We start from the raw sequence: 25,359 nt of genomic DNA on the forward strand, positions 1-25,359 counted from the left end.
GCCCAACGTTACTATGGAGTGAGTTTGTGGGGCGGAGGGCCAGCTGAACTGAACTTGGAATTACGTGTTGGCCATTTCTTACCTGTGTGAGAACCTTAGCCTCTGCTGTCAGAAAGCTCACTATCTGGTGGGGAGGGGGAGGGGGAGAAGACAGGGAGCTGCGAGGTAAGAGCTCCAGGCACAGACAAAACGCTGTGGAGGAAGAAGGGAAGTGAGACCTGACTGGGGGTAAAAGGGGTGCCCGTGGAGGAGCTGGTGGTGTGGGAACGTGTTCCAAGCAAAGGGAACAGTGGAAGCTATAGATAAAGATTCAGTGGAAGCTGTTGGATACCCAGAGATAATGGCGGAAAGTGGATTGGAATCATAGCTGAGCATTTGAATACTCCATATTGAAACACTGGTCATATTAGGGTGCCAACACGAGGAGTTTGTGATTCCTTAGTTGGCAGAAATGTCAGGCCCAGGAGAAGAGTTTTTGGAGTCACGGCAGCCATCTGGTAGAACAGAGCAATGAGAGAACTTGGAACCCTGAAGAGGAGGGATGGGTAAAGACACCGTGGAGCCAGGAGCAAGGAGGGGCCCAGTGACAGCTGATTTTGTTCCTTCGGTTTGCCACATCATTCGCTTAAAGTGAATAAAGGTTTAGAGTAAGTGTGACAAAGATCTGGCACACACGATCCTCTGCTACAGCTGTGCCCGTGGCAGGCATCACTCATCGATCGTGAAACTCTTCTCCACTGAGCCTAGACATGGCCTTATAACCCTGCCACAGGCAGTTACTCTCAAGCCTTCAGAGTTAGAGTGTAGAATGGCATGCACTTGCCTGCTCTAAAGCAGCGCTTCTCAAATGCAGGCAAGTATGTGACGCCCTTGTAGAAATACAGAGTCTGATTCAGTAGGTCTGAGGTAGGGCCTGAGCTGCTGCCGCTGGCCAGAGCCCTACACTGAAGAGCCGTCTAGAGTCAAAGAGCTCCGAGAGCTTAGGGTTAAAGGACATAAGTACACATCCCTGCTCTGTTCTCACAAGCTGTGAGAGCTGCCACAAGCTGGCTAGCTTCTTTGCTCTTGACATCCTCATCTATGAAACAGGAACGGTTTACGTTAATAACTCTGCTCTGTGGAGCCGGAGAGATGAAAGAAGACCACGGGGAGATGTGCTCCGCCATTGCTTGCAAGCTATAAATGCTTTGGATGGTATTCTTGTTAATGGTAATACCGCAATGATAATGACGATTATGCACTGCTAACTAAACGTTAGCAGGGGCTGAGCCCTGGGACAGGGTTGCAAGTGACAGTGACAGGCAGCTGTGACTGCGAACTGGCCAACAGCACCTAGCTGACAGCCAGATAATCTGAGGTTGGTCATTCATTCAATTAAATCGACCCCAGAAGGACTGGCCTGGAAGGTCCCAATGGGACCTGCTGTGCTTGGAACTGTCCCTATGGCCAACAGACATGTTGTGAACCCTTAACCCAAGGACCCCAGACATCCAGTGTTTCACTGTCCAGCCCGTCTTGGATGAACATCCCAGGTTCAAGAACAAGCCAGTGCCTGACCAGATTATAAAGTAAGAGCCGCCGCTCACTGGAAGGAGGGGGTGGGGAGGAAATCCCACGGGGGGGGGGGTGTCCCCAAGCCGAGCTGGTGACAGGACAGGTCCCAGTGCCCTTGGGAGAAGACTCACCCCCAATTAGCGATCTGGGTTCTGCCACCAGAAAGGCCGAAGCCTGGGACCAATGGCAGGAACGAGGCACTGCGGGTCCTCAGTGAGCAGAGATGAGACTCACTGAACGGCACGTGGAGAATCTGTCGCTCAAGCTGATGGCACACAGCTTGTGTGTGCGTGCGTGCGTGCGTGTGTGTGTGTGTGTGTGTGTGTGTGTGTGAAGGAGGGGCCTGGGGGAGGGGCAGGGCTCATGCTGAACACACCCTCTCAAAGGGACATCTTCGCGGCATTTGCTAAGGTTGTATATGGACAGTGGATGTGTTCGGGTTATGGTAAAGGGACAGGAGAGAAAGTAGCATGAAGGCAGGTGTCGGTCTGTTCAATACCAGATTTCAAGGTCTGTCCTGAGGCCATGAGGCATGGGTCGTTGAGTTGTGGGGCGCACAGCTGCACCCCTTCCTGCTGCCTAGCTTACCCTCCTCCTTAGAGCCAGGAATGCAATATAGTACCCCAGGGGCTTTAGTAGAAGGCCTCCCCTCCGGGAGGGCCGGTGGGAACCAGGAAGCGGGAGCTGCTTTGTAATGGGGGTAGGGGGGGCTGGGCCCTCCCTCGGTGCCCTCAGGAGAGGCAGGCCCTCGCGGCAGCCTCACCCGGGCACACCGCGGAGCGGGTGCGGCTCACCTGGGAGCTCAGCCTCCTGTCACCCTCTCGCTCAGGCACCCGTGAGCCCGGGACAACAGCTAGCACTGAGCCCTGCTGGCCCCCGATGGCAGACCCTCACTAGAGATTCAGGAAAAGTGCATTGGGGGGGTGGCAGGGACCCCTAAAGAAATCCTTGGACACCCTGGGACATTAGGTGAGTTGCATCTAGTTCAGGGGTCTCAAACTCAACTCAGCATGTGGGCCGCAGAGCAAGATCACAGCCGTTCGAGGGGCCGCACTAGGTCTACAAAAGGCAACTGTTACGCAACACTTTTCTCACTGCAATTGAAAACAAGCCCTGGCCGGTTGGCTCAGCGGTAGAGCATCGGCCTAGCGTGCGGAGGACCCGGGTTCGATTCCCGGCCAGGGCACACAGGAGAAGCGCCCATTTGCTTCTCCACCCCTCCACCGCACCTTCCTCTCTGTCTTTCTCTTCCCCTCCCGCAGCCAAGGCTCCATTAGAGCAAAGATGGCCCGGGCGCTGGGCATGGCTCTGTGGCCTCTGCCCCAGGCGCTAGAGTGGCTCTGGTCGCAACATGGCGACGCCCAGGATGGGCAGAGCATCGCCCCCTGGTGGGCAGAGCGTCGCCCCATGGTGGGCGTGCCGGGTGGATCCCGGTCGGGCGCATGCGGGAGTCTGTCTGACTGTCTCTCCCTGTTTCCAGCTTCAGAAAAATGCAAAAAAAAAAAAAAAAAAAAAAAAAGAAAACAAAAAAAAAATCAGTACAACAAGCACAATCGTACATGCAGTTTACTCAGTGTCACAAAACGACCAGAAACTGTAGTTCGCATCACAACTGCTGTTAACTAAGCTAATATCTAGCTAGGATGCTAGAGAAATGAAAAATACAAGTAGGCCCCTAGGCTTACTTAATTTTATCCAAAATATTTTGAACTTTGTGGATTAGTCTGCGGGCCGCACAAAATTGTTCGGCGGGCCGCAAGTTTGAGACCCCTGGCCTAGATCCTTCACTGAGGTCACGAGAAATTAATGAAGGATTCCAACTCCTTGGGTGTGCTGAGGGCTGCCTCGTTCTCATGAAGGCATGACACCGGTCTACCTTCTAAACCACCTTGCGAGGAAAGCCTGGTTGTGAATGTTCCCAGGACCCTGGCAGGCCTGACCGCCCGCCCGGGACGGGCTCGGCTCCGTTCCGTGTCAGCAGCCTCAGCCCCTCCCTGTCTTGCAGCTTTTACAAGTCGAACTACGTGCAACGGTTCCACTACTCCCGGCCGGTGCGCAAGGGGACCGTCGACCCCGAGAACGAGTTTGCTGTGAGTGTCTCCCCTGTCCCTCGGGGGCCCCGAGTCCGTATCCCCACTCCCACCCCGGCCACCTTACCGAGCAGAGCCTGCATTGCATCTGCCAGCCTCAGCGTAGGTGGGAATTTGATCTAAAGCCTAAAGGAAGTAAAATTAGCATCCACCGATACGGTGACACCCATTCCTGGCCTCTCCCATTGGGTTCACATTGTCACTTCGTGAGCCCTTCTTCCTCCATGCTGTATGCTGGGCCTGGTGGCAAGTGTACCTTTCCACCATGGGGCATCCAGGCATTTCCAGAAGGTAGGGCCCCCCCTCAGGCGAAGCAGGGGTGAGGAGGGAGTCAAAGCCTCCAGGATATACCGATTATAAGCCACGGGGACTTTCGTCCCAACTGTCCCCTGTGTTTTTCCCGAGCTAGTACCTGTCTTCTGTCCCCAAGGCCCAAGGCTGGCATGAGGAAGTGGCTTCAAGTCTCTTTCAGCACTTTGCCTTAGACCAGGCATCCCCAAACTATGGCCCACGGGCCACATACGGCCCCCTGAGGCCATTTATCCGGCCCCCCGCCGCACTTCCGGAAGGGGCACCTTTTTCATTGGTGGTCAGTGAGAGGAGCACTGTATGTGGTGGCCCTTCAACGGTCTGAGGGACAGTGAACTGGCCCCCTGTGTAAAAAGTTTGGGGACCCCTGCCTTAGACTGTGATTCTTCATATTTTGGGAGTTACTGCCCCTTTGAAAATCAAAGGTACATGGTGGACCCCACCACCACCAAAAATGCAGGTGGATGCATTCAACGTTGCCTAAAAATCCAAACTACTGTATTCTGAAACCCAGGTTAACACGTACTGGGTCTGAGTCCAGGCAAAGCTCCCACTTCACATTGGGCAAGAATTCTTAAGGGGCCAGGGACAGTGCGTCTCTGGGTCTTGTGATCTTTGTTCTGATTTGGGGTGGGTGGGAGGCCTGGGGTCGGGGTGGGGTCACGGCAAGTGTCTCTGGTACCCAGGTTTCATAAGCATTGCCTTCCTCCCCTTGGGACAGTCGATGTGGATTGAGAGAACCTCCTTCGTGACTGCGTACAAGCTGCCCGGCATCCTGCGCTGGTTCGAGGTGGTCCACATGTCCCAGGTGAGTCCCCGGCCCCCACGGCACGCCTCCCCCTGAAGCCACTGTGGGAGTCCTGGAATTCCGCTGCAGCAGGGGACCTGAGGTGGCACCCAAATCAGCTACTTTTCAGATGATTTTTCTTTTAAGCATCCGATAACTTGTCTTCCTTTGCAAATGAAACCTGAAACAATGAAAGCTGATGCACGGGGCCTCCTGTGGTTGACTGCAGGGGGGACGCGGAGGGCCTGGAACTCTACCCGCTCAATCACCCCCCCATCCTCCTGGTCCCAGCAGCCCCTTGGGGCAGGTGCATTCTCAGAATCCCACTATCCACCCATTGTACAGTTGTATAAGATGAGGCTCACAGAGAAGCAACCACACGGAAGCAAAGGTCTGGCTAGAATGCACGTGTTTGAATCCCTGGTGCAAAGAGCAGGTAGTTTACTTCTCAACACACTTCAGTGCCTTCACGTCCTCAGACAGCTAAGGCCCTTTCGGCTCCCACTGTCCAGGGGAAGGGCAAGGTGGCTGGCAGGAAACCTGGAGAGTGGGGACATATTTGGGATCTTATTCATTCACCACATGTTTAATGAACGCCTAACGCATGCCCAGCACTGTTCTAAGACCTGAAGAGTTTGCCATGAAGCTTACATTTTACGGGGGGAGACAGACTAAAACATCAAAGTAAATATATACTAAGTCAAATGGTGACAACCATTTCAGAGGGAGATGAAAGAGGAAGGTGATGGAGGAGTTTTTATTTGAATAGGGTGGCCAGAGAAAGCCTCCCTGAGAAAGGGGAGGAAAGTCAAGGAGTGGTCCATGCAGATGCTGACAAGAAGGACATTCCAGCAGCAGGAACAGCAAGTGCAAAGGCCCTGTGGCCAGAACAAGCAAGGGCTGAGCAGCAGCGTCAGACACTAGCTCACAGAGGACTTTGCAGGCTACCATGGAGACTTTGGCTTGTCTGCTGAGGGACCTGGAACCCTGAGCAGAGGAGGAACGTGCTCTCATTGATGTTGTCATGCTGCTCAGATTATCAGCATTAAGACTGCCCCATTCCAGCCCTGAATGCCTGCCTCCCGTCCAGTGCACCCAGCAGCCAGGGACCCGCCAGTCTCCTTTCCACAGGGACAGCTTAGGCCCTGGGGGAAATACAGTGATGATGATGATGATGACATCACCAAACATGAATGGAGGATGTTCTACACCAGGGGTCCCCAAACTATGGCCCGTGGGCCACATGCGGCCTCCTGAGGCCATTTATCTGGCCCCCGCCGCACTTCTGGAAGGGGCACCTCTTTCATTGGTGGTCAATGAGAGGAGCATAGTTCCCATTGAAATACTGGTCAGTTTGTTGATTTAAATTTACTTGTTTTTTAAAATACAATATTTTAAATATTGTATTTCTTCCTGTTTTGTTTTTTTACTTTAAAATAAGATATGTGCAGTGTGCATAGGGATTTGTTCATAGTTTTTTTTATAGTCCGGCCCTCCAACGGTCTGAGGGACGGTGAACTGGCCCCCTGTGTAAAAAGTTTGGGGACCCCTGTTCTACACTGTTCATATGCACGATCTCATTTAACCCCTCAACATCACTAAGAGATACATATTACTATTCCTCCCATGTACAGATGAAGGAACTGAGTGAGTTTCTGGGTTGTTCGGGGTTTGTGAATGAGGTGGGTTTGACTTGAACCTCAGGTGCGCAGACTGGATTCCCTCTCCCCTCCTTGAGTGTGTCCCATCCCACCAACAATAAGCAGTGCCCCAGAAAGAGAGGACCCGTCCACGCCCTTCCTCCTGGGACACGTTGATGCCGGATAAGCTTGGCGAGCGTCCCGGGCATGGTGTCCAGGGCTTCACCACACTGTCCTATGTAATACAAAACCCTGTGAAGTATGTGCTGTTATTAATCCCATCTCCGAGGTGAAGAATTAGAAACTTGCTACCACTCTGTAGCCTCTAACCACCAGCCCTGGCTGCGACCTCTCCTCCAGTGGTGCTCAGCAAGGTGCCTCCTGTCCGTCAGTGTCCCCAGGAGACTGTGGGCGACTGAGGGAGCCCCAGCCTGCAGCCCATTCCCTTCCACCGCTGCCCTTCTCCTCAAAGCACCTGCCGCTTCCTAATACACTACCTAATGTGCCTGCACGTTGCGTCTAATATCAAGGACATTACATATACTATAACATATTAGAATATACGCTCTACTATCATATGAGCTCATATCATATGAGGAAGGCAGATTGTTGTCTGTCTTGTCCCTTGCCGTATCTCCAAGTCCAGAGAGTAGCCCCAGACCCATAATTGGTGCTCCAGAATGTCTGTTAGGTAAAGCTGTATCAATCCCTCAATATACTGACACCCCGAATGACTGAACCTGTCACCTTATTTTATGGGCTCAGGATTCTGAAGTTAGGGAAGAAATAGTCAACATTTTTGTTTCGCACCTTTTATCCCGATACCTTCTGATGGAAAGGTTTGGGGAACTCTCCAGACAGAATAGATTTATCTCGAACAGCCTCCCTCGGCCGAGTTACCCAGAATGTCAGAACATCACAGATGCCGCGGGTTCAGTCCCGCGGAGCGAGTTCCCGGCATTCGTTTCTGCGGTCCGTGAACTGGTATCTTGTTTGGTTTCTTTCTGTCATGGATCGTCATGACGACAGGACTCTTTGTACAGAGAGGCGTTTTCCGATGGGATTCAAGGTTAGGTGCTGCTTAGTGAAGGTTCTTTCTTGTTCTTGGCCCCGAGAGCATACAGTCTGTGTACAAAAAACCCTGATCTGGGGCCGGAGACCCAAAGCCAACCCGGTCCTTGACACACTGTATGGTGTTGGGCAAACACTGGGTGTCTCTGGGACTTGGCTCTCATCATCTGTAAGGTGGAGATTGAAAACCTGTGACATTTCAGAGCTGAGAGCCGCTCTAGAGCTCATTTAGTCCACGAGCTACAAATCCAAATACCTTTGGAGCTCAGGGGAAAGAAATGGAAGTAAGAGAGTCACATTAAAACGATGTTGGAGGGCGTGGGGGTTGGAAGTGCGGGCAACCTCTCTCCAATGGAAGTGCATTTTTAAAACTCATGTGCAGTCTGTGAAGAGTAGACCGCTCCAGGCCCAGCTTGGACGACAGACCTCCAGCCTGCTGTCCCCTCCTGGTTCTTGTCCGTCCCCACTCTTTTGTATCTGAAGAAACTGAGACCCAGCCATGGGACGTGAGCTGCCAGCGGCATCGGTGGCAGAAGTGAGACGCAGCAGTAATGCCTGTCGTGTGCAGCTCACGGTGTCCCTAAGAGGATTTGGCTTAAGAAGGTGGCGTGGGTGACATGCCTTTGAAGACGAGGGAACACCACTGACGGCGAGGGATTAGTGTCACTTCGTCTTCCAACTGATGCTCTCACCCCTTTAAAACTGTCCCCAAAGTGTTTTCCGCTGATAACTCCCTTTCCCCTTGCGGCCGCTTGGACAAGGGTTGTATGTAGCACACCTAACTGCCCACGGGGAGCTGGGACTCAGCGTAGGAAAGAAACCAGAGGCCTCAGGGGGATGGGACCCAATGGCCAGTTTGAGGCTAGTTTGGTAGCATGGCTTGGTCTGAATGTGGTTGAAGCCCACTGTTGGAACCGGGAATACCACGTTCTCTCCCCAGTCCTGCCACCGCCCGCCCCTGGGCGAGTGACTTAACCTGTTGTTGGGGGGAATTCAATGGGAGCTTGTGTGTGTCACGCCCAGCATGGGCTGGCTCGTATGAGGCAGTTGATAAATGGAGCCATCTGTTGTCGAGAATATTGTGCTATATATACAAGGGCGGGCAAAGTAGGCTTATGGTTGTTATACTACGAAATAATAAATAAGAATAAACTCTGTTTTCCTATACTCACAACTGTAAACCTAGTTTCGCCCATCCCTGAATATACACACTCACACGCACACTCACACTCACACACACACATCTGCTTTATGAACTACATATTCTGTCTACAAAGGACCGTGGGTGTCAACCAAAGGAATTATCATCCTCATCCTCGGCTCCTGATGGCTATAATGAGGTTAAAGACTTGGAGACTCAAAAATAGCTTCAGAAACGAGGAGGAAAGCTGATCAATAGGACTTTCCATTTTTAATAACTTTCCCTAAACTCTGCGTCTTTCAGGCATGCTGGGCTGTTGTTGAAATCTGGATGCATGCGGTGCCGGGCTCAGTTTAAGGGACAGTGGTGGGTTTTCCTCAGAACTCAGTCTAGACTGCGCACCTCCTACAGCCCCGCAGGGTCGGTCTGTGCGCTTGACAGAAACAGGACCCTGGCTGCAGCTCGTGGCACAAGGACGCAGCCCCTGCCAGCCTGCACAGTTCATGTATGTGCGTGCGTGTGTGCGCGTGTGTGTGCGTGTGTGTGCATGTGCAAGTGGAAAAAAAAAGAGTGACAGTGACCAGAGAGAGCCTACTCCCGGGGTCTCCTTGCTGCAGAGAGCAGCCGTCTTTAAAAATGACAGCAAATAAGGACCAGGGTTGAGGAAGCTGGGATTTCACAGGGATTTCAGGAAATGATTGAAAAAGACCAGGATGGCCCTAGAGCAGGGGTCCCCAAACTATGGCCCGCGGGCCACATGCGGCCCCCTGAGGCCATTTATCCAGCCCCCACTGCACTTCCGGAAGGGGCACCTCTTTCATTGGTGGTCAATGAGAGGAGCATAGTTCCCATTGAAATACTGGTCAGTTCGTTGATTTAAATGTACTTGTTCTTTATTTTAAATGTTGTATTTGTTCCGGTTTTGTTTTTTTTACTTTAAAATAAGATATGTGCAGTGTGCATAGGGATTTGTTCATAGTTTTTTTTATAGTCCGGCCCTCCAACGGTCTGAGGGACAGTGAACTGGCCCCCTGTGTAAAAAGTTTGGGGACCCCTGCCCTAGAGGCTGCTTCTACCCTTCTCCGACAGCCGGTAGTTATCATTCCTAGCAGGTGATTCTGTAAAAGAATTCTGCCGAGTCAAGTGTCATATTATCTCAACTGGTCTCCACTCTCTGCTGGGGAGGCACCCGCCCCTGCCCGAGAGCCTTCCCTTGTGAGGTTCCCCGCTGTTCTCCGTCCTAATGCCGGCAGGAAGGGGTAACCATAGCCACCAGCCCTCCTCCGAGCAGGTTTCCTCGGCCTCATTTCTCCAATGAGCCCCCCGAGGCTCAGAGAGACTAGGAAACTTGCTCAAGGTCGCAGAGCCAGGAAAAGGCTGCGGGGCTGGGACTTGTGCTCAGTGTTAATTTGTTCAGCGGAGTGCGGAGGTCAGCTGACTCTGGCCAGCGGGCCGGCTATCGCCTGCCACCTGTTTCTGCGAGTTATTTTACTGGAACAACCACGCCTGCGTGTTCATTTTCACGTTGCACGGAGGTGCTTTCTCCCCACGATAACAGGCTTACGTGGTGGCAACGACGTCTGGCCTGCAAAGCCAGAAACATCCCCTCCCTGGCTCTTTTACAGAACTGGTTCGCAGACCCTCGCTTGGTGTTTTGGCTTCAGATTCCATACTCTTTTTCGGCTGTACAGTTAGCTTCCGATGGCTTCTCGTTTCTGTCACTCTCCAAGGGTGTTCGGAGAGAGGCATTTCCTTTGATCTTCCCAACCAAACTGAATCTCCCTGGGAGCAGGTCCCCACCCCCTGCTTGTGCAACAACCAGTTTTCGGATGGCCAGCTGCTCTGACCTGTCTGCTCACAGCCCACACGCAGTAGGCACATAAACAGTGCCAGATGGGGTGCATCGGAGCACGTCTCACCCGGGCAATAAGAAGAGAAACCTCCCCGGTGCACACCCAGCCTCCGAAACCCCGGCAGATGCCTGGCTCGTCCTGAGCCCCGCCCCCACCTCCCCAAGGAGATCCCTCCCGGCCACACAGGAAGGCAGCCTGCCCCTCCCTAGGCGGCAGGCAGCCCCCGGAGCTCAGTAATTACAGAAGCCTGCTACAGTCCCTCGGGGAGCGCTGCCTCATTTAAATTCCAACCTCAAATGAAATCAATACCAACGAGCCAGCGAGCGAGCGGGTCTGTTTTTAAAGCAACCCGCTAAGGCCCGTTCTCTTTGCTGCTCCCATTTTCAACAGACCACGATCAGCCCTCTGGAGAACGCCATCGAAACCATGTCCACGGCCAACGAGAAGATCCTGATGATGATAAACCAGTACCAGGGCGACGAGAGCCTGCCCATCAACCCTCTGTCCATGCTCCTGAACGGGATCGTGGACCCGGCCGTCATGGGAGGGTTCGCCAAGTATGAGAAGGTGAGGGCCTCGCTGTCCAGGCGCTGGGGGGGGGGGCAGCAGAGCAGTGGACGCAGGGTCTGGGGGCGGACACAGCTGCACCTGGCCCATCTGCCTGCGGCTGTTTGCCCCTAAAGGAGGGACATCTCAGCTTGTGTGTGTCTCATTCACCGTCCAGAGGTCCTACATCCTCCCTGCCATCTCCTCCCCCCCCCCAGTGCCACACTGAGCTGCAGTAGGAGGAGCAGGGGCCACAGGGGCCCCTTAGTTCACTGGATGCTTCCAGGCGCCTCTGCCAATCGAGGGCTCTGGGATGACCGTTGACCAGATGACCGTAAGCCAGACCACTGAAGTAGAGGGACCATGAGTCAAAGCACATGATCTGATATGTCTTCTAAAAAGAGAAAGAAATGAAACCCAGAATCTGTGCAAATACAGACTGGGATTGAAGGCCAGTTCCGAAAGGAGAGCTATAAGTTAGATATCCAGAAATCTTCTTACGTTGGAGTCACAGATTGTGAGCCTCCTGGTAGCCAAGGCAAGAAGGGAAAAAGCCATGATATCAATGAGTCACATGATTCACTGGGGGAAAATAGCAGTTTCTCAGTAGGTGGGCTTAGCTTTTCCTGGCAAGGTAATCGAATAGAAAGCCTGCCCTTGGTTTTTACCTATCGTACGTTATAGGAGACACTAAGGGAACAAGGGACTCCTCATTCTAGTGAACCTCGCAGTGAACTCCCTGTTCTCTCCTCTACGCCAGCCATTGATGTCATTGATGTAAAACTAAGACAACACAGTAACAGAATTCATAGTAACTCCTATTACCTACCCAACAGCCACCCTCGGATACCCCACGTAGTCATCACTGGGAAGCCTTTATTCAGCCCCGAGGGCTGACAAGGTACATCTGTATGTGTGCGTGTGCGCACACTAAGGACAGGGGCCGCCAGGGCCACACACAGTGAGGGAGGGGGTGAGGTGAGCTGGGGGCGATGCTCTCGAACTTAGGACATGAATCAGAATCCTCATAGTGCTTTCTAACTAACACGCGTGCCTCCCACCCAGGTTCTGAGTCGGTAGGTCTGGGTGGGTCCCAGGAATTTGCATCTTTGACATGGTCCCAAGGGATGTCTTGATGCTATGATCTGGGGACCCATCCCCCCCTTCGAGAACTACTCCCCTGGGGTTTGTGGCCCATCCCCAGTGGGTGCTGATCGGAGCCTCCAAGAAGAGACAGCAGTGTAGGGCACTACAGGTCCTTGCCCCGTCAAACCCTTGCGACCTGTTCACTGCCCCTCTCAGTGCCGGAGAGATGGGTTAGAGCAGTGGTCCCCAACCCCCAGGCCGTGGATCGGTACCGGTCCGTGGGTCATTTGGTACCAGTCTGCAGAGAAAGAATAAATAACTTATATTATTTCCGTTTTATTTATATTTAAGTCTGAACGATGTTTTATTTTTTTAAAAATGACCAGATTCCCTCTGTTACATCCGTCTAAGACTCACTCTTGACACGTGTCTCGGTCATGTGATACATTTATCCGTCCCACCTTAAGGGCCCGTCCATGAAAATATCTTCTGACATTAAACTGGTCCGAGGCCCAAAAAAGGTTGGGGACCACTGGGTTAGAGGGGCCACACCAAATGAAGAGAAAACCATAAATGTCTGTCCGTCCGTCCCCCCACCCAGGCCTTCTTCACTGAAGAGTACACCAGGGACCACCCTGAGGACCAGGACAAGCTGAGCCGCCTCAAGGACCTGATTGCCTGGCAGGTGAGGCAGAGCCCAACCAGGGAGCCCGCCTCCCTCCTGTCCTCCGGAACCCCCTGTGCGCTCGCCCCAGCTAGCCTCTGGCTGCCACGGTCCAATTCCATGTGTCCTCCTGTCCTCTGGCATCCGTTCTGCCTTCTCCCGGCAACTGCAGCTGCCTGAGCAGGCCCATCCTGGAACCTGGACTGGGGCCGCCGCACCCTTGGGTGCTGCCTGGGGGCCGGGCAGCGATGCCGTGCTGTATGCGGCTAAGACTGTTCATTGGTTGTTGAATTCAGGAGGTGCTCCCCTCCCCCCGGCAGTGAGACCGAAATGAAAGGCAGGACCCCCAACCCACCACCGCCTGCACCCTACACCCAGCACGTGCCAATCAGATAACAGAAGACACTGGCTGTCGCCCCGCCCCTCCTCGTAAGGCCGACTCAGTCTGTTGCAGATATGCTCAGATGCAGATCATCGGGTTTTGGAAATAACCGAGGCCTCTGTTTGGTTAGTTTTCGGTCAAAGGGCCGGAAGACTGGAGGCCTGGTCCTCCTGGCCGCCCGCCCCCTCTTGGTGTCCTCCGGTTCCCGCTACTCCCTCTACCTTGCACCCCGGCCCTTCCCTCAGGCTCTGCTCCGGCCTGACTCCTTCCCCTGTGCCCAGGTCTCTTTCTCCCTCTCTCAGAAGTTCCTTGCCTCTCTCGGCACCGGCACCCCCAACCCCATCTTGCTCCTCTCTCTGCTTCCCTCCTCCTTCCCCCTCCTGTTTCTGGCTCTCTCCCCTGTGTTTTCTCTCCTCCTCCTCACCCCCCACTCTCTCCCACTCCCTAGGGAAGGAACACTCCACCAGACCCCTCCCCCAGGGGCTTTAAAGGGCCAGGCTCCTCCAGGCCCGCTGCAGCCCGCTCCCCACACCCCTCCCTGCTCTCAGGGCCCACCCGACACCCAACACCCTGCGGGTGGGGTGTCCTCCAAGGGCGCAGGGGCAGAGGGAGGGTTTGTGGCTGCCCGCCCTCCCTCCCTCCTTACCCATAACCACGCAGAGAGAAGCGAGCTATTGTGGTGGGGAGTCCTTGTGACTCCGGGGAGATCAGGGATGGGGAAACACTGGGTGCTGCCTCTCTTCTTAAAATAAGGCTCCTAACTCAGGTCCTTCTCTGCCTCTGCCAGTTTATGCCAAGTGAGGCTTCGTGGGGGGTAGGGGGGGGGGCACCCAGCACTGTGCAGATGGGCTCTGCTGAAGGCACGTGGTGTGTCTGGAGTTTTCTCTCCCTTCCTACGTCGTGCCCCCTGGGAAACCCACACATCCCCAAGGTCCCGGCCTTCCAAGGTCATCACGCCCTTTACTCCTTGAGTCATGAGGTCCCACCTCCCTCCCAACTTGGGGAGCAGGAAGGCCAGGCTTGGACTGGTTTCCTTTCTTCTGTGAATTCTGGGGTGGCCCCAGGGTGGGCTCACATGTCACACAAGTTTGGGTGGTAGTTTGGTGTCATTCTCACACGTCATTGCCCGGGGTCCCTGCACTGGGCACCGTTTATCGCCTGGTAGTGGAGACTCCGTGCTGTGTCCTCTGCACCCAAAGCCTGAATCTCGGGCTCAGAGCGCAGCCAACAGCAGGCTGCGTCTTCCAAGGATGTTCTACCAGAGTCATGGAGCCAGTGGAGAGGCACTGCAAAGCAGTAAGGAGACCTGAACGCATGTATCAATAGTAGAGTTTATAGCTTCTAAAAGCCATTGACGAGGCCTCTTCAGACAGCCCCCTAGCGGCCACCCTCTCCCCAGCCCGTCCTCCATCTCCTCCCCTGGCCATTGTGGTCCGGAGGCCCACTCCACTGGGCTGCGTCCCTCCCACCCAGGGCCCATGGCATCCTAACTATGGGCACCTAACCCCAAAGATGCTGCCCTGCTCGTGTGTCACACACATCGCCGCCCTCTCCAGTGTCACACACATCACCGCCCTCTCCGGTGTCACACACATCGCCGCCCTCTCCGGTGGCACACACATCACCGCCCTCTCTGGTGTCACACACATCGCCGCCCTCTCCAGTGTCACACACAACAAGGAGCTCTTCCTCGGTCATTCCGTTCCAGTCGTCCTTCCGGTCTACACTGTGGAGCCCCTGCTGCGGGTCAGGCCACAGGGACACGGTGCCACCCAGCGCTGGGCCTGCTTGCTACTCTTCATCATAGATGGGCAGCTCTAACTGCTCCCGGCACCGCCTTCCAACCCGCCCCTCGGTGTTCCGCCTTCCGACTGCCTAGCCTTCCCAGGGCTCCCAGTCCCGAGCCCCTGCGGGCCTCCTGGGGAGACCAGCCCCTCTGGTCCCCGCTCGCTCCTCTGGTCTAGAAGGCCCGTTGTCGCCCTCCACCCGCCTTTCCCCTGCCGTCTTGTGGGTCAGTCTCATCGATCTCCTAGTTTCCCTGAAGGTTTCTTTTCTCCTTCGCCTGGTTGTTTGGGGGGGGAGGCAAGGCCAAGAGAAGGAGGCAGAAACGTCTTCCCTCACCAATCACAGAATCCTCATCTTTCTTCTTCAGAACAACCCATATATCTACTTCTTTATGCCCTTGTTTCGCTTCTCCGGGGTCATGGTACTGTCTCTGCTCTTCCTCCTCGTCGTGGCCACTGTGGCTGTCCTTGTGTCTAATGTTTAGATAGTACCCGTTGACCCCCTTTGTGGGTGAGGATCGTCTGTAACTCTCGTGTCTGTCATCTCCTCCTCCCCCATCTCCTCCATCATTTCTCGACATCCCCTTTTGGCCGGTGACGTCCACGATACTAACTCCCATTTCATGCTCCGGCAGCCACATAGGTACAGGTGGATCGTACAGGTGGATCATCCACTTTATCAGATGAGGCTGTGCCCACCCACGCAGCCCCCCACCCCATTCCCTTTCGGCCCCTCCCTCTGCCATCTCCCAGCTTCTGACGCCCACACTTTCCCTTTGGCATCGCCAAGAGCTTCTTGGACAAGGCTTTGAGTCAGCACAGCAGTGCCCTCCACTCTGGTCCACAGGCCACTCCTCTGATCCCACAGGGCGGAGACTTTCCAAACAGATGGACTCTAGTGGGGGTCCCGCCCTCCTGTGGGGGCAAGAACAGGGGCAGCTCTTTCTCCCCTGCCCACAGCAAACCCACAGTTGCAGCTCTCCTGGTTTCCAGGGCTGGGGACCCTGGGGGAAGTCTCAGGGCGACCTGAACACTCTGGACACCTTCTAAGCAGGGATAGGACTTCCACCCCTGTGTGGGCTCGATCCAAGTGGAAGCCCGGTGCCCAGCTCACTGTCCACCCCCGCTCTCCCCAGATCCCCTTCCTGGGAGCTGGCATTAAGATCCACGAGAAGCGCGTGTCAGAAAACCTGCGGCCCTTCCACGACCGGATGGAGGAGTGTTTCAAGAACCTGAAAGTAAAGGTGGAGAAGGAGTATGGTGTCAGAGAGATGGTACGTACGTCGGTCCCTGGGGGCGGGCGGGGTGGGATGGGGGAGTGGGCCAGGGGACGATGCCGGGGCCCTGAGAACAAGGACTTGAGGGCCAGCGATGCTGAGGCTGACAATTCCAGGGAACCCACCTGTAAACTCCGAAGTCCCCCCCCTCCAGACAGACACCAGTCGTCAACTGGGCCCGTAACACTCAAGGGACTGTGCTAACGACAAGAACTACGTGGATGAAGCACCTACTATATGCCTTGTCTGATCTAAGCACTTGACATCTCCTAGGTCACTTATTTCTGCAATAAGCCTGTGTGAGGTGGGAATGATTTTTAACCCTTTGTATCCCTCCTGGAGGCTCAGAGATGCTAAGTAACTGGCCAAAGGCTACATAGCAGGTGCGTGCAGGTCACACTTTGCAGCGGGCTCTGCTGCATGAATAAGCTCCGTGGCCTAAAGAGGCCCCTGCGCTGGTACTCATAGGAACGTCTCCTTTACCCTCTTCCCCCGAAAGTGGCTTCATCGAACGTCCACCCAGATGGGAGAACTCAGGACCAGAGAGGGGAAGTGAGTTACCGGAAGTGTAGACGTGAGCCCGGGTCCTTCTTCTGGTACAAGGGCTGTCCCCTGAGTCAGGTTTCTCCTCCCAACACTCTCTGCCTGACACCCCAGTGCAACCCTGGCGTCAGCTGTCAGCGTCAGGTCAAAGTTCACAGGGGAAGGGCAAAGTCCGCAAGAATTCCCGCACAGACCAGACCAGCCAAATAAAGAGACACCCAGGGCGAGGTCCGGGAAGGTCCCAGATGCGTGCCATCTACCCGGCTGGCACGTGGATGTAGGTTACTTTCCTGGAAAGCTCACCTGAGCCTAAGCACCCAGAGCTTTCATTGGCGGTTCATCGCAAAGACGTGATTGGATGAATCATCGGTCATGTGACTGAAATCCACCTCCCGCCCACCATCCCTTCAGGGAATCTGAGCTCGTTGGTATTTGTTGGCTCAAATCCCCAGCCGTGGTCATTCTGGCCTGCTCTGCCCCATCCTGAGTCTTCTCATTAGCATAAAGGGCCACAAATAACAAACATAGTCCTGTCACTGGAAAATTGCAGGGACTTAGAGATCAGCTCCCCTGAACCAGGAATAAAGTCCAGCCAAGTCCCCCAGCCTGGACACTGACAGCCTGGAGGATGCCCTGCCCCGCCCAGGAGGAGGAGGAGGAGGAGGGGCGGCAGGAAGAGGGAGGCGCAGTGCCCAGCTCCCCCCTAACTGTGGGCCCGCTGCTAACCCTCCTGGTCTCCCACCTGCAGCCAGACTTTGAGGACCGGCGCGTGGGCCGCCCCCGGTCGATGCTGCGCTCCTACCGGCAGATGTCCATCATCTCCATGGCTTCCATGAATTCAGACTGCAGCACCCCCAGCAAGACCACCTCGGAGAGGTCAGTCCCTGCCCTGGCCCAGCCACCGGCGAAGCTCCTCCTTCCGCCCCAGGGCGGCCCTCCCACCTGGTTTCCACCATTCCACAGCCCCCTGTGAGGCTGCCCTCCCAGTGCCGTCATCAAAGGGCCCTTGGAGACCTGAGGAGGAGGGGCTGTTCCTGAGATCCTGCGGGAGGGGCCCACATCCGCAGAACCCCGCAGGCACGGAGCCTGCCTTGTCTGGAGTCTTCTCTGCTCTGCCAGGGGCTGCCCCAGCTCCCCAGCTCCTCCTCCTGCACGCCCTTTCCTGCTCCCCCAGGCCCACCCAGCTCTACCACCCTAACAATAGACACTGTGACCTGAGTACTCTCCGGGGGCCAGGAGTGTGCGGAGGGGTCCTCAGACCTCATTCCTGGTCCCTCTGCAAGGTCGTTGCCAACCCCCCCCACCCCCATTTTCCGAAAAGGAAATATCGGCTCAGAGAGGTTGAGTGATGTGCCCAATGTCTTTCAGCTAAAAAGGGGCCGTGCCTGGATTTGAATCCACACCCATACTTCTAACCGGCTTTCTCTTCTCACCGCTGGGCTTCCTTTGTATTCTGAATGTTTGCCAGCTAAGCAAGTGGCTCCTCAAACCCTGCCAGATCTACCTCCCGACCCCTTGGCAACAGGACAGCGCAGTCAGCCCGGTGCCTGCACGGCGGTCCCGCTGCGGCTCTAACTGCAGTCTCCACTGCTGTCACTCTTGCCCTTCAGCTTCGACCTAGACATAGCTTCCCCCAAGACCCCGAAAGCGGAGCAGGAAGAGCCCATCTCCCCGGGGAGCACCCTGCCAGAGGTGAAGCTACGGAGGTCCAAGAAGCGGGCCAAGCGGAGCAGCGTGGTGTTCGCGGACGAGAAGGCGGCGGCCGGGTCGGACCTGAAGCGGGTGAGTGGCCGGGAGGTATGCCTCTGTCCCCCTCTATCCCCCTGTGAGTGGCCGGGAGGTATGCCTCTGTCCCCCTCTGTCCCTCTCTGAGTGGCCGGGAGGTATGCCTCTGTCCCTCTCTGTCCCTCTCTGAGTGGCCGGGAGGTATGCCTCTGTCCCCCTCTGTCCCTCTCTGAGTGGCCGGGAGGTATGCCTCTGTCTCCCTCTGTCCCCCTGTGAGTGGCCGGGAGGTATGCCTCTGTCCCCCTCTGTCCCTCTCTGAGTGGCCGGGAGGTATGCCTCTGTCCCCCTCTGTCCCCCTGTGAGTGGCCGGGAGGTATGCCTCTGTCCCCCTCTGTCCCCCTGTGAGTGGCCGGGAGGTATGCCTCTGTCCCCCTCTGTCCCCCTGTGAGTGGCCGGGAGGTATGCCTCTGTCCCCCTCTGTCCCTCTGTGAGTGGCCGGGAGGTATGCCTCTGTCTCCCTCTGTCCCCCTGTGAGTGGCCGGGAGGTATGCCTCTGTCTCCCTCTGTCCCCCTGTGAGTGGCCGGGAGGTATGCCTCTGTCCCCCTCTGTCCCTCTGTGAGTGGCCGGGAGGTATGCCTCTGTCTCCCTCTGTCCCCCTGTGAGTGGCCGGGAGGTATGCCTCTGTCCCCCTCTGTCCCTCTGTGAGTGGCCGGGAGGTATGCCTCTGTCTCCCTCTGTCCCCCTGTGAGTGGCCGGGAGGTATGCCTCTGTCTCCCTCTGTCCCCCTGTGAGTGGCCGGGAGGTATGCCTCTGTCCCCCTCTGTCCCTCTCTGAGTGGCCGGGAGGTATGCCTCTGTCCCCCTCTGTCCCCCTGTGAGTGGCCGGGAGGTATGCCTCTGTCCCCCTCTGTCCCCCTGTGAGTGGCCGGGAGGTATGCCTCTGTCCCCCTCTGTCCCTCTGTGAGTGGCCGGGAGGTATGCCTCTGTCTCCCTCTGTCCCCCTGTGAGTGGCCGGGAGGTATGCCTCTGTCTCCCTCTGTCCCCCTGTGAGTGGCCGGGAGGTATGCCTCTGTCCCTCTCTGTCCCTCTCTGAGTGGCCGGGAGGTATGCCTCTGTCCCCCTCTGTCCCTCTCTGAGTGGCCTTCACCAGCCTGCCGCACGCCAGGAGAGTAGCCCTCCCTGTGCTGGGCCAGCTGTTTCTACCTCTCCTGCCCTTGGTCTCCGGGCCCTGGGCCACTCTAACCCCTGACATCTCAGACTCCCTAAGTCCCTCCCTCCCTGTCACGGGGGACCCAGCCAGGGATGCGGAGATTGAAACCGCACTGCCTTGACTCGGAGACTTTTCTCTTATACGTTAATAACTATTTAACATGAGACTTGGTGCCACTGGGTTCACGTCCTAGCTTACCCCTGAAAGAGAGGTTTATGGAAGATGTCTGGGAGCCGAGGAGGGTACCAGGTGGAAGGACAAGGGGCCAGCTGAGATGCCCTCCAGTGAAGAAAGGGTCCCAGCATCCCTGTAGCCCTCAGAGGTGACTCTCGTCAGGGGAGAAGGCTGGAAATAAGATTTCTGTATTTCATAATTCTGGAGAGCATCATTCACATGATAGTATAAATCAGTGATTTTCAACCTGTGTGCCGGAACACATGGGTGCGCTGCAAGAATTTTTTTTTTTTTTGTATTTTTCCAAAGCTGGAAATGGGGAGAGACAGTCAGACAGACTCCCGCATGCGCCTGACCGGGATCCACCCGGCATGCCCACCAGGGGCGAAACTCTGCCCACCAGGGGGCGATGCTCTGCCCCTCCGGGGCGTCACTATGTCGTGACCAGAGCCACTCTAGCGCCTGGGGCAGAGGCCAAGGAGCCATCCCCAGCGCCCGGGCCATCTTTGCTCCAATGGAGCCTTGGCTGCAGGAGGGGAAGAGAGAGACAGAGAGGAAGGAGGGGGTGGGGGTGGAGAAGCAGATGGGCGCTTCTCCTGTGTGCCCTGGCTGGGAATCGAACCTGGGACTTCTGCATGCCAGGCCGACGCTCTACCACTGAGCCAACCGGCCAGGGCCGTGCAAGAATTTTTAAAAGTTGCAATAGCTGACTATCTAGTCAGGGCACTGACCTCTTCTGCCTTAGACTGTCAATTAAAACAATGACAGCAGCCAGCGTAACGAGATCCGTCCTGTGTGAATGAATCAAAATTATACCTATTTTTTTTTTTCTTGTCAGAGCGGCAAAAAAATATATATTTTTGGTGCACCACAGAATTTTAGTAATGAGTTGATGTGTGGCACGAGATGGGAAAGGTTGAAAATCGCTGATCTCAATGCCCTCCCCCCCAGGAGTTGTGTAATGTGCCACCTGGGCAGCTGTGTGCGGAAGGCTGGCACAGACTGGCACAAAACAGAATCCGTGAACTTGGGGCTGGGTCCACAGCTGCCTTGCCACGTCCTCAGCCCTAGCTTTTCAGGTGGAGAGCTGCCTCATGCTAAGTCTCTGTGGTGTATGTGTGTGTGTGTGTGTGTGTGTGTGTGTGTGTGCGCGTGCACGCATTCAGCTTTCCAGGAAGCACGAGTTCATGAGTGACACCAACCTGTCGGAGCACGCGGCTGTCCCCCCCAGGGCCTCCGTCCTCTCCCAGATGAGCTTCGCCAGCCAGTCCATGCCCACCATCCCAGGTACGCAGCCTGCCGCCACCGGCATGGGGTGGAGAGGTCGTCTGGGCCTTCCGCCTGGGGCGGGTGGGGAACGGCTGTCTACACGGCCAAGTGGACCAGGCCTCCTGGGGGCAAAAGACTCCGCCCAGAGCCTCCCTGTCCTCTGAGCTGTCCCCACACCCAGCAAGCTCTGCCGGGAGCCACTGTCCCTCTGGACCTCAGGATTCGCTGAAAACGCATGCATCGCACCAGGCGTCCCTGCTTTCTGTTAGCCAGGCCTCCCCAAGGGCCAGAAGTTGGTCCCTAGTGTGTCCCCAAGCTCCGTGTTTTCTTTTGGGGCCTGGAAGACCGCTTCTGGAAATCCCCCACCGTCGCAGAGTGTGTGATGCGTGGGTGCTGCCCATTCCTGCCCGTCCCCCTCACTCCCTCGCTGTCCGGCGAGGAGTCAGCACACAGACGACCCTTCCTAGGGCATCGCGGGGACCCTGAGGCCCGAGCTGGGGAGGTGGCACGTCTAAGAGCATGTCGTCTGCCACACAGCAGTCTCCAGGGTCTGCCTCTCTGTGCCAGGCTGTCTGTGCCAGGGGCTAGGGCAGAGAGGACGAGACAGACCGTGCTGCTGGCAGGACGCGGCAGGCGGACCTCCACGAAGACACCTGCTGTCTCCCCTGTGCCGTACAGTGCGGGGCCCTGAGCTGACCGCTTCTCCCATTACTTCATTTACACCCTGCGTCCACCTGTGACGCAGATGATGTCACAGCCCCACTGTGCGGATGAGGAACCGGGGCACTGAGAATGCCCGCCAGCTAGTAATGCGGAGGCTGGGCTCAGACTCGGGTCCCTGCCCCTGCCCGCCACAGCCTGCCCGAGAGCGTCCACCGGGAGGGCTGTCTGCCTGGGCACCCGCCTGTCACTCGTGTCCTCCACGTGAGCCACGTAGCACTCCGGCCAGTGTCTAAATCGAGGGTCAGCAGGCAGCCGATTTTTCCAGGCTGTGTGACTACGAGCAGGGGGTGTGACCCCCACCTGCCTCACTGGCCTTCAGGGTTCGTTCTTAGTGTCAGAAGGTGACAGTCATGTCCCCTGAGGAAGTCAGGGCTTTTCTCCCACCTCAGCCCCCACACGGCCAGCCCAGAAGCCCTCGGAGGAGGCTTTAATGGGGCCAGGTGGCCCTTCACTGTCCGTGGGGCTCAACAGGCCTCACCCAAGGGGACAGACTCCACCGCCCTGCACATCAGGACATGGCCCCTGCCTCCTGCCTGTTCTCCTCACATTCTGTCCCCTGCCTGTCTCCCGTCTGCCTCCCCTACGTCTCCCTTCCTGTCCCTGGGGTGTCACCTGTCCCCGCCCCCCCCTGCTCACACCTGCTCACACCCTCTGCTCCCCTCCCAGCCCTCACACTCTCCGTGCTGGGGTGTCACCTGTCCCCTCCCCCACTCACACCCGCTCTCTGCTCCCTCCCCAGCCCTCACACTCTCCGTGCTGGGGTGTCACCTGTCCCCTCCCCCTCGCTCTCTGCTCCCCTCCCAGCCCTCACACTCTTCGTGCTGGAGTGTCACCTGTCCCCTCCCCCGCTCACACCCGCTCTCTGCTCCTCTCCCAGCCCTCACACTCTCTGTGCTGGGGTGTCACCTGTCCCCTCCCCTGCTCACACCCGCTCTCTGCTCCCCTCCCAGCCCTCACACTCTCTGTGCTGGGGTGTCACCTGTCCCCTCCCCCGCTCACACCCGCTCTCTGCTCCCTCCCCAGCCCTCACACTCTCCATGCTGGGGTGTCACCTGTCCCCTCCCCCACTCACACCCGCTCTCTGCTCCCTCCCCAGCCCTCACACTCTCCGTGCTGGGGTGTCACCTGTCCCCTCCCCCCTCCCCCCCACCCCCGCTCTCTGCTCCCTCCCAGCCCTCACACTCTCCGTGCTGGGGTGTCACCTGTCCCCTCCCCCCCTCTCTGCTCCCCTCCCAGCCCTCACACTCTCCGTGCTGGGGTGTCACCTGTCCCCTCCCCCCCTCTCTGCTCCCCTCCCAGCCCTCACACTCTCCGTGCTGGGGTGTCACCTGTCCCCTCCCCCCCCTCTCTGCTCCCCTCCCAGCCCTCACACTCTCCGTGCTGGGGTGTCACCTGTCCCCTCCCCCACTCACACCCGCTCTCTGCTCCCTTCCCAGCCCTCACGCTCTCCGTGCTGGGGTGTCACCTGTCCCCCACTCACACCCGCTCTCTGCTCCCTTCCCAGCCCTCACGCTCTCCGTGGCAGGAGTTCCAGGAACCGAGGATGGCAACTCATCCCCCCGCCTCAGCCAGACCTTCCTCCCTCTCTCAGAAGGCGACAAGAAGACACTCAAACGGAAGAAAGTGAATCAGTTCTTCAAGACGATGGTGAGGACCAGACGGGCAGAAGGATGGGGCAGGGAGGGCGGGAAGGGGAGAGGGTGGAGAGGAAGAGGGAGGAGAGAGGAGAAATGGTGTGTGTGTGTGGCCCCCAGGCAGGCAGGCTCGGGCCCCAAGGGTCAGGACACTGCCCAGGTTCTCTTCCCGGGCCCTGGTCACTCTGACTGACCCCGGGGATATGCAGGCCCCCGGGGTTCAGACCCCACAGCTGTCCTGTCCCCAAATTGCCCTTTGGTGTGCCCATCAGAGCCGTACCAAGCAGCTGTCTGTGGAGTTGAGGTGCTTTGTAATTTGGGGGAAGAGTTTTTTCTCAACTTCTATTCAAAGACCTCATAGAAAGTTAGTGGCCGAGCCCTGGCTGTTCAAGTGCACCTGCTGTTGGTACACGTCCGTCTTCACTCAACGTGGAGAAGGAGCGGTTAGCACTTCCTGTCAGAGCTCTGCTTCTGCGGTAATGCGAGCTCCCTGCACGTGCGGGAGTCGGGCGTGCTAACCACCTCGCTCCCTCCTGGCGAGGGTTTCCTAGGCTCCCGGAGTTAGGAACGCGATGTGCCCAAGTTCACTCGCTCCATGAAATGGCAAAGCCTGTGCTCTGACCACTGTGCAGTGCAGCCTGTCCGGCCACACACAGGGTCACTGCGGCGCACGCTCGCTGGGCTGTGGGCAGAGGTCCATGGAGGGGCCCTCGCCACGGGGACCAGGATCCCCACTATGGCACAGATCCCATCTTGAGGTTTGGCTCTTTCTTCTCTTCCCCCCAAAAAAGCTGGCAAGCAAATCGGCTGAGGAGGGCAAGCAGCCCCCGGACCCGCTGTCCTCCGACCTGTGAGACGCTCCTGACCAGGGCTGTGCGCGGGGGCCAGGCGGAGGGGCTCCGCACGAAGAGACGGTGGACGGACGTTGCTGCCTCGGCGAGCAGGGAGTCCTCCTGTCCCCTGCCTGCACCCAGACGGAGGATCGGGCGACCCCGGCCCCAGACCTGAGCGGTGACAGACCAGCGTGACCAGGGCGGTGACCCGGGTGGCAGGTGGGGACACCCCCCGGACTCCCCGCAGCACGGGAAACACGGGAACGCCATCTCCACCACGCTCTCCCCCGCGTCCTCGGCGCGTCTCCGTGTCACCCAGGCTCTCGGGTGCGAGGAGCTGTATTTCTGTTTTGTTTTCTCAGTCCTCGCCCTTCCATAGAAACGCCTCTTAAATATTCTTTTATTTTATTTTTGGTTAACAGTTTTGTACTTTACATGTTTTTTTAATACAACAGCCAGCCTTTTTTCTAGCCTGTCCTCTCCAAAGCATTGGTTGCCATTTCCTATCGACAATAAACATGGTCCCATGTCTCAGATGAGCCAGTGTTGCCTGATTCTGAATTCAGCTGAATGCCTGAGGCCCAGGACCGGGCAGTGCCCCCCACCCTGGAGACAGTCGGGAAGGCAGGAAGGCCTGGGACCTGCAGAGACGTGAAGGGGCCTGGGTCCAGCCCGTCCCAAGGGCAAATCTGCCCTCCTTGCTCCCGCCAGCCCCAGGAATCTTCCCCACGACTCCGGTTCCTTAGGGGCTGGAGGCTGGGGTAAAGCGATGCTGGAGACGTCTTCCAGAATCTGCACTTGTGGGCGGCTCCATGTGCATTTCTCCCCTCTGGAAAGAGGGCAGAACCGCCCAGCCCAAGGCTGGAGAGTTAGGAGGAGAGGCGGCGGTCCAGTGGGCGGATGGTCTCGCCTTTGGCTTTGTCACCGGGTCAGAAGCAATAGCTTTTTCTTGGACAAATTACCAGGCTCCTCAGATGAGGCCCAAGGAAGGCAAGCAGCTCTCCTGGCAAGAAAAAGAGAAGATGGCGACAGAGGGCCACCCCCTCGGCCTGCGGGCCGCTCTG

The 25,359-nt window shown here is 56.8% G+C and overlaps 1 protein-coding gene across 2 annotated transcripts in view; it reads left to right on the top strand.

The window, feature by feature from the left end:
• The window catches only part of DOCK2 (dedicator of cytokinesis 2), a 401,087-nt gene extending 376,264 nt beyond the window's left edge, over nucleotides 1-24,823 (top strand). The window contains exons 42-52 of one of the 2 annotated variants that reach the window (XM_066342684.1): nucleotides 1,487-1,568; nucleotides 3,560-3,644; nucleotides 4,675-4,761; nucleotides 10,836-11,012; nucleotides 12,679-12,762; nucleotides 16,044-16,181; nucleotides 17,476-17,603; nucleotides 18,338-18,509; nucleotides 21,003-21,123; nucleotides 23,333-23,475; nucleotides 24,254-24,823. In XM_066342684.1, coding sequence (XP_066198781.1) covers nucleotides 1,487-1,568; nucleotides 3,560-3,644; nucleotides 4,675-4,761; nucleotides 10,836-11,012; nucleotides 12,679-12,762; nucleotides 16,044-16,181; nucleotides 17,476-17,603; nucleotides 18,338-18,509; nucleotides 21,003-21,123; nucleotides 23,333-23,475; nucleotides 24,254-24,316 — 1,280 coding nt within the window. In that variant the 3' untranslated portion in view covers nucleotides 24,317-24,823. The remainder of the gene's footprint in view (nucleotides 1-1,486; nucleotides 1,569-3,559; nucleotides 3,645-4,674; nucleotides 4,762-10,835; nucleotides 11,013-12,678; nucleotides 12,763-16,043; nucleotides 16,182-17,475; nucleotides 17,604-18,337; nucleotides 18,510-21,002; nucleotides 21,124-23,332; nucleotides 23,476-24,253) is intronic. The other variant, XM_066342685.1, reaches the window with a different exon arrangement.
• Nucleotides 24,824-25,359: the final 536 nt, after the last annotated feature.

This window comes from Saccopteryx leptura, chromosome 6 (genome assembly GCF_036850995.1).
Source record: "Saccopteryx leptura isolate mSacLep1 chromosome 6, mSacLep1_pri_phased_curated, whole genome shotgun sequence".
NCBI classification, from domain to species: Eukaryota; Metazoa; Chordata; class Mammalia; order Chiroptera; family Emballonuridae; genus Saccopteryx; species Saccopteryx leptura.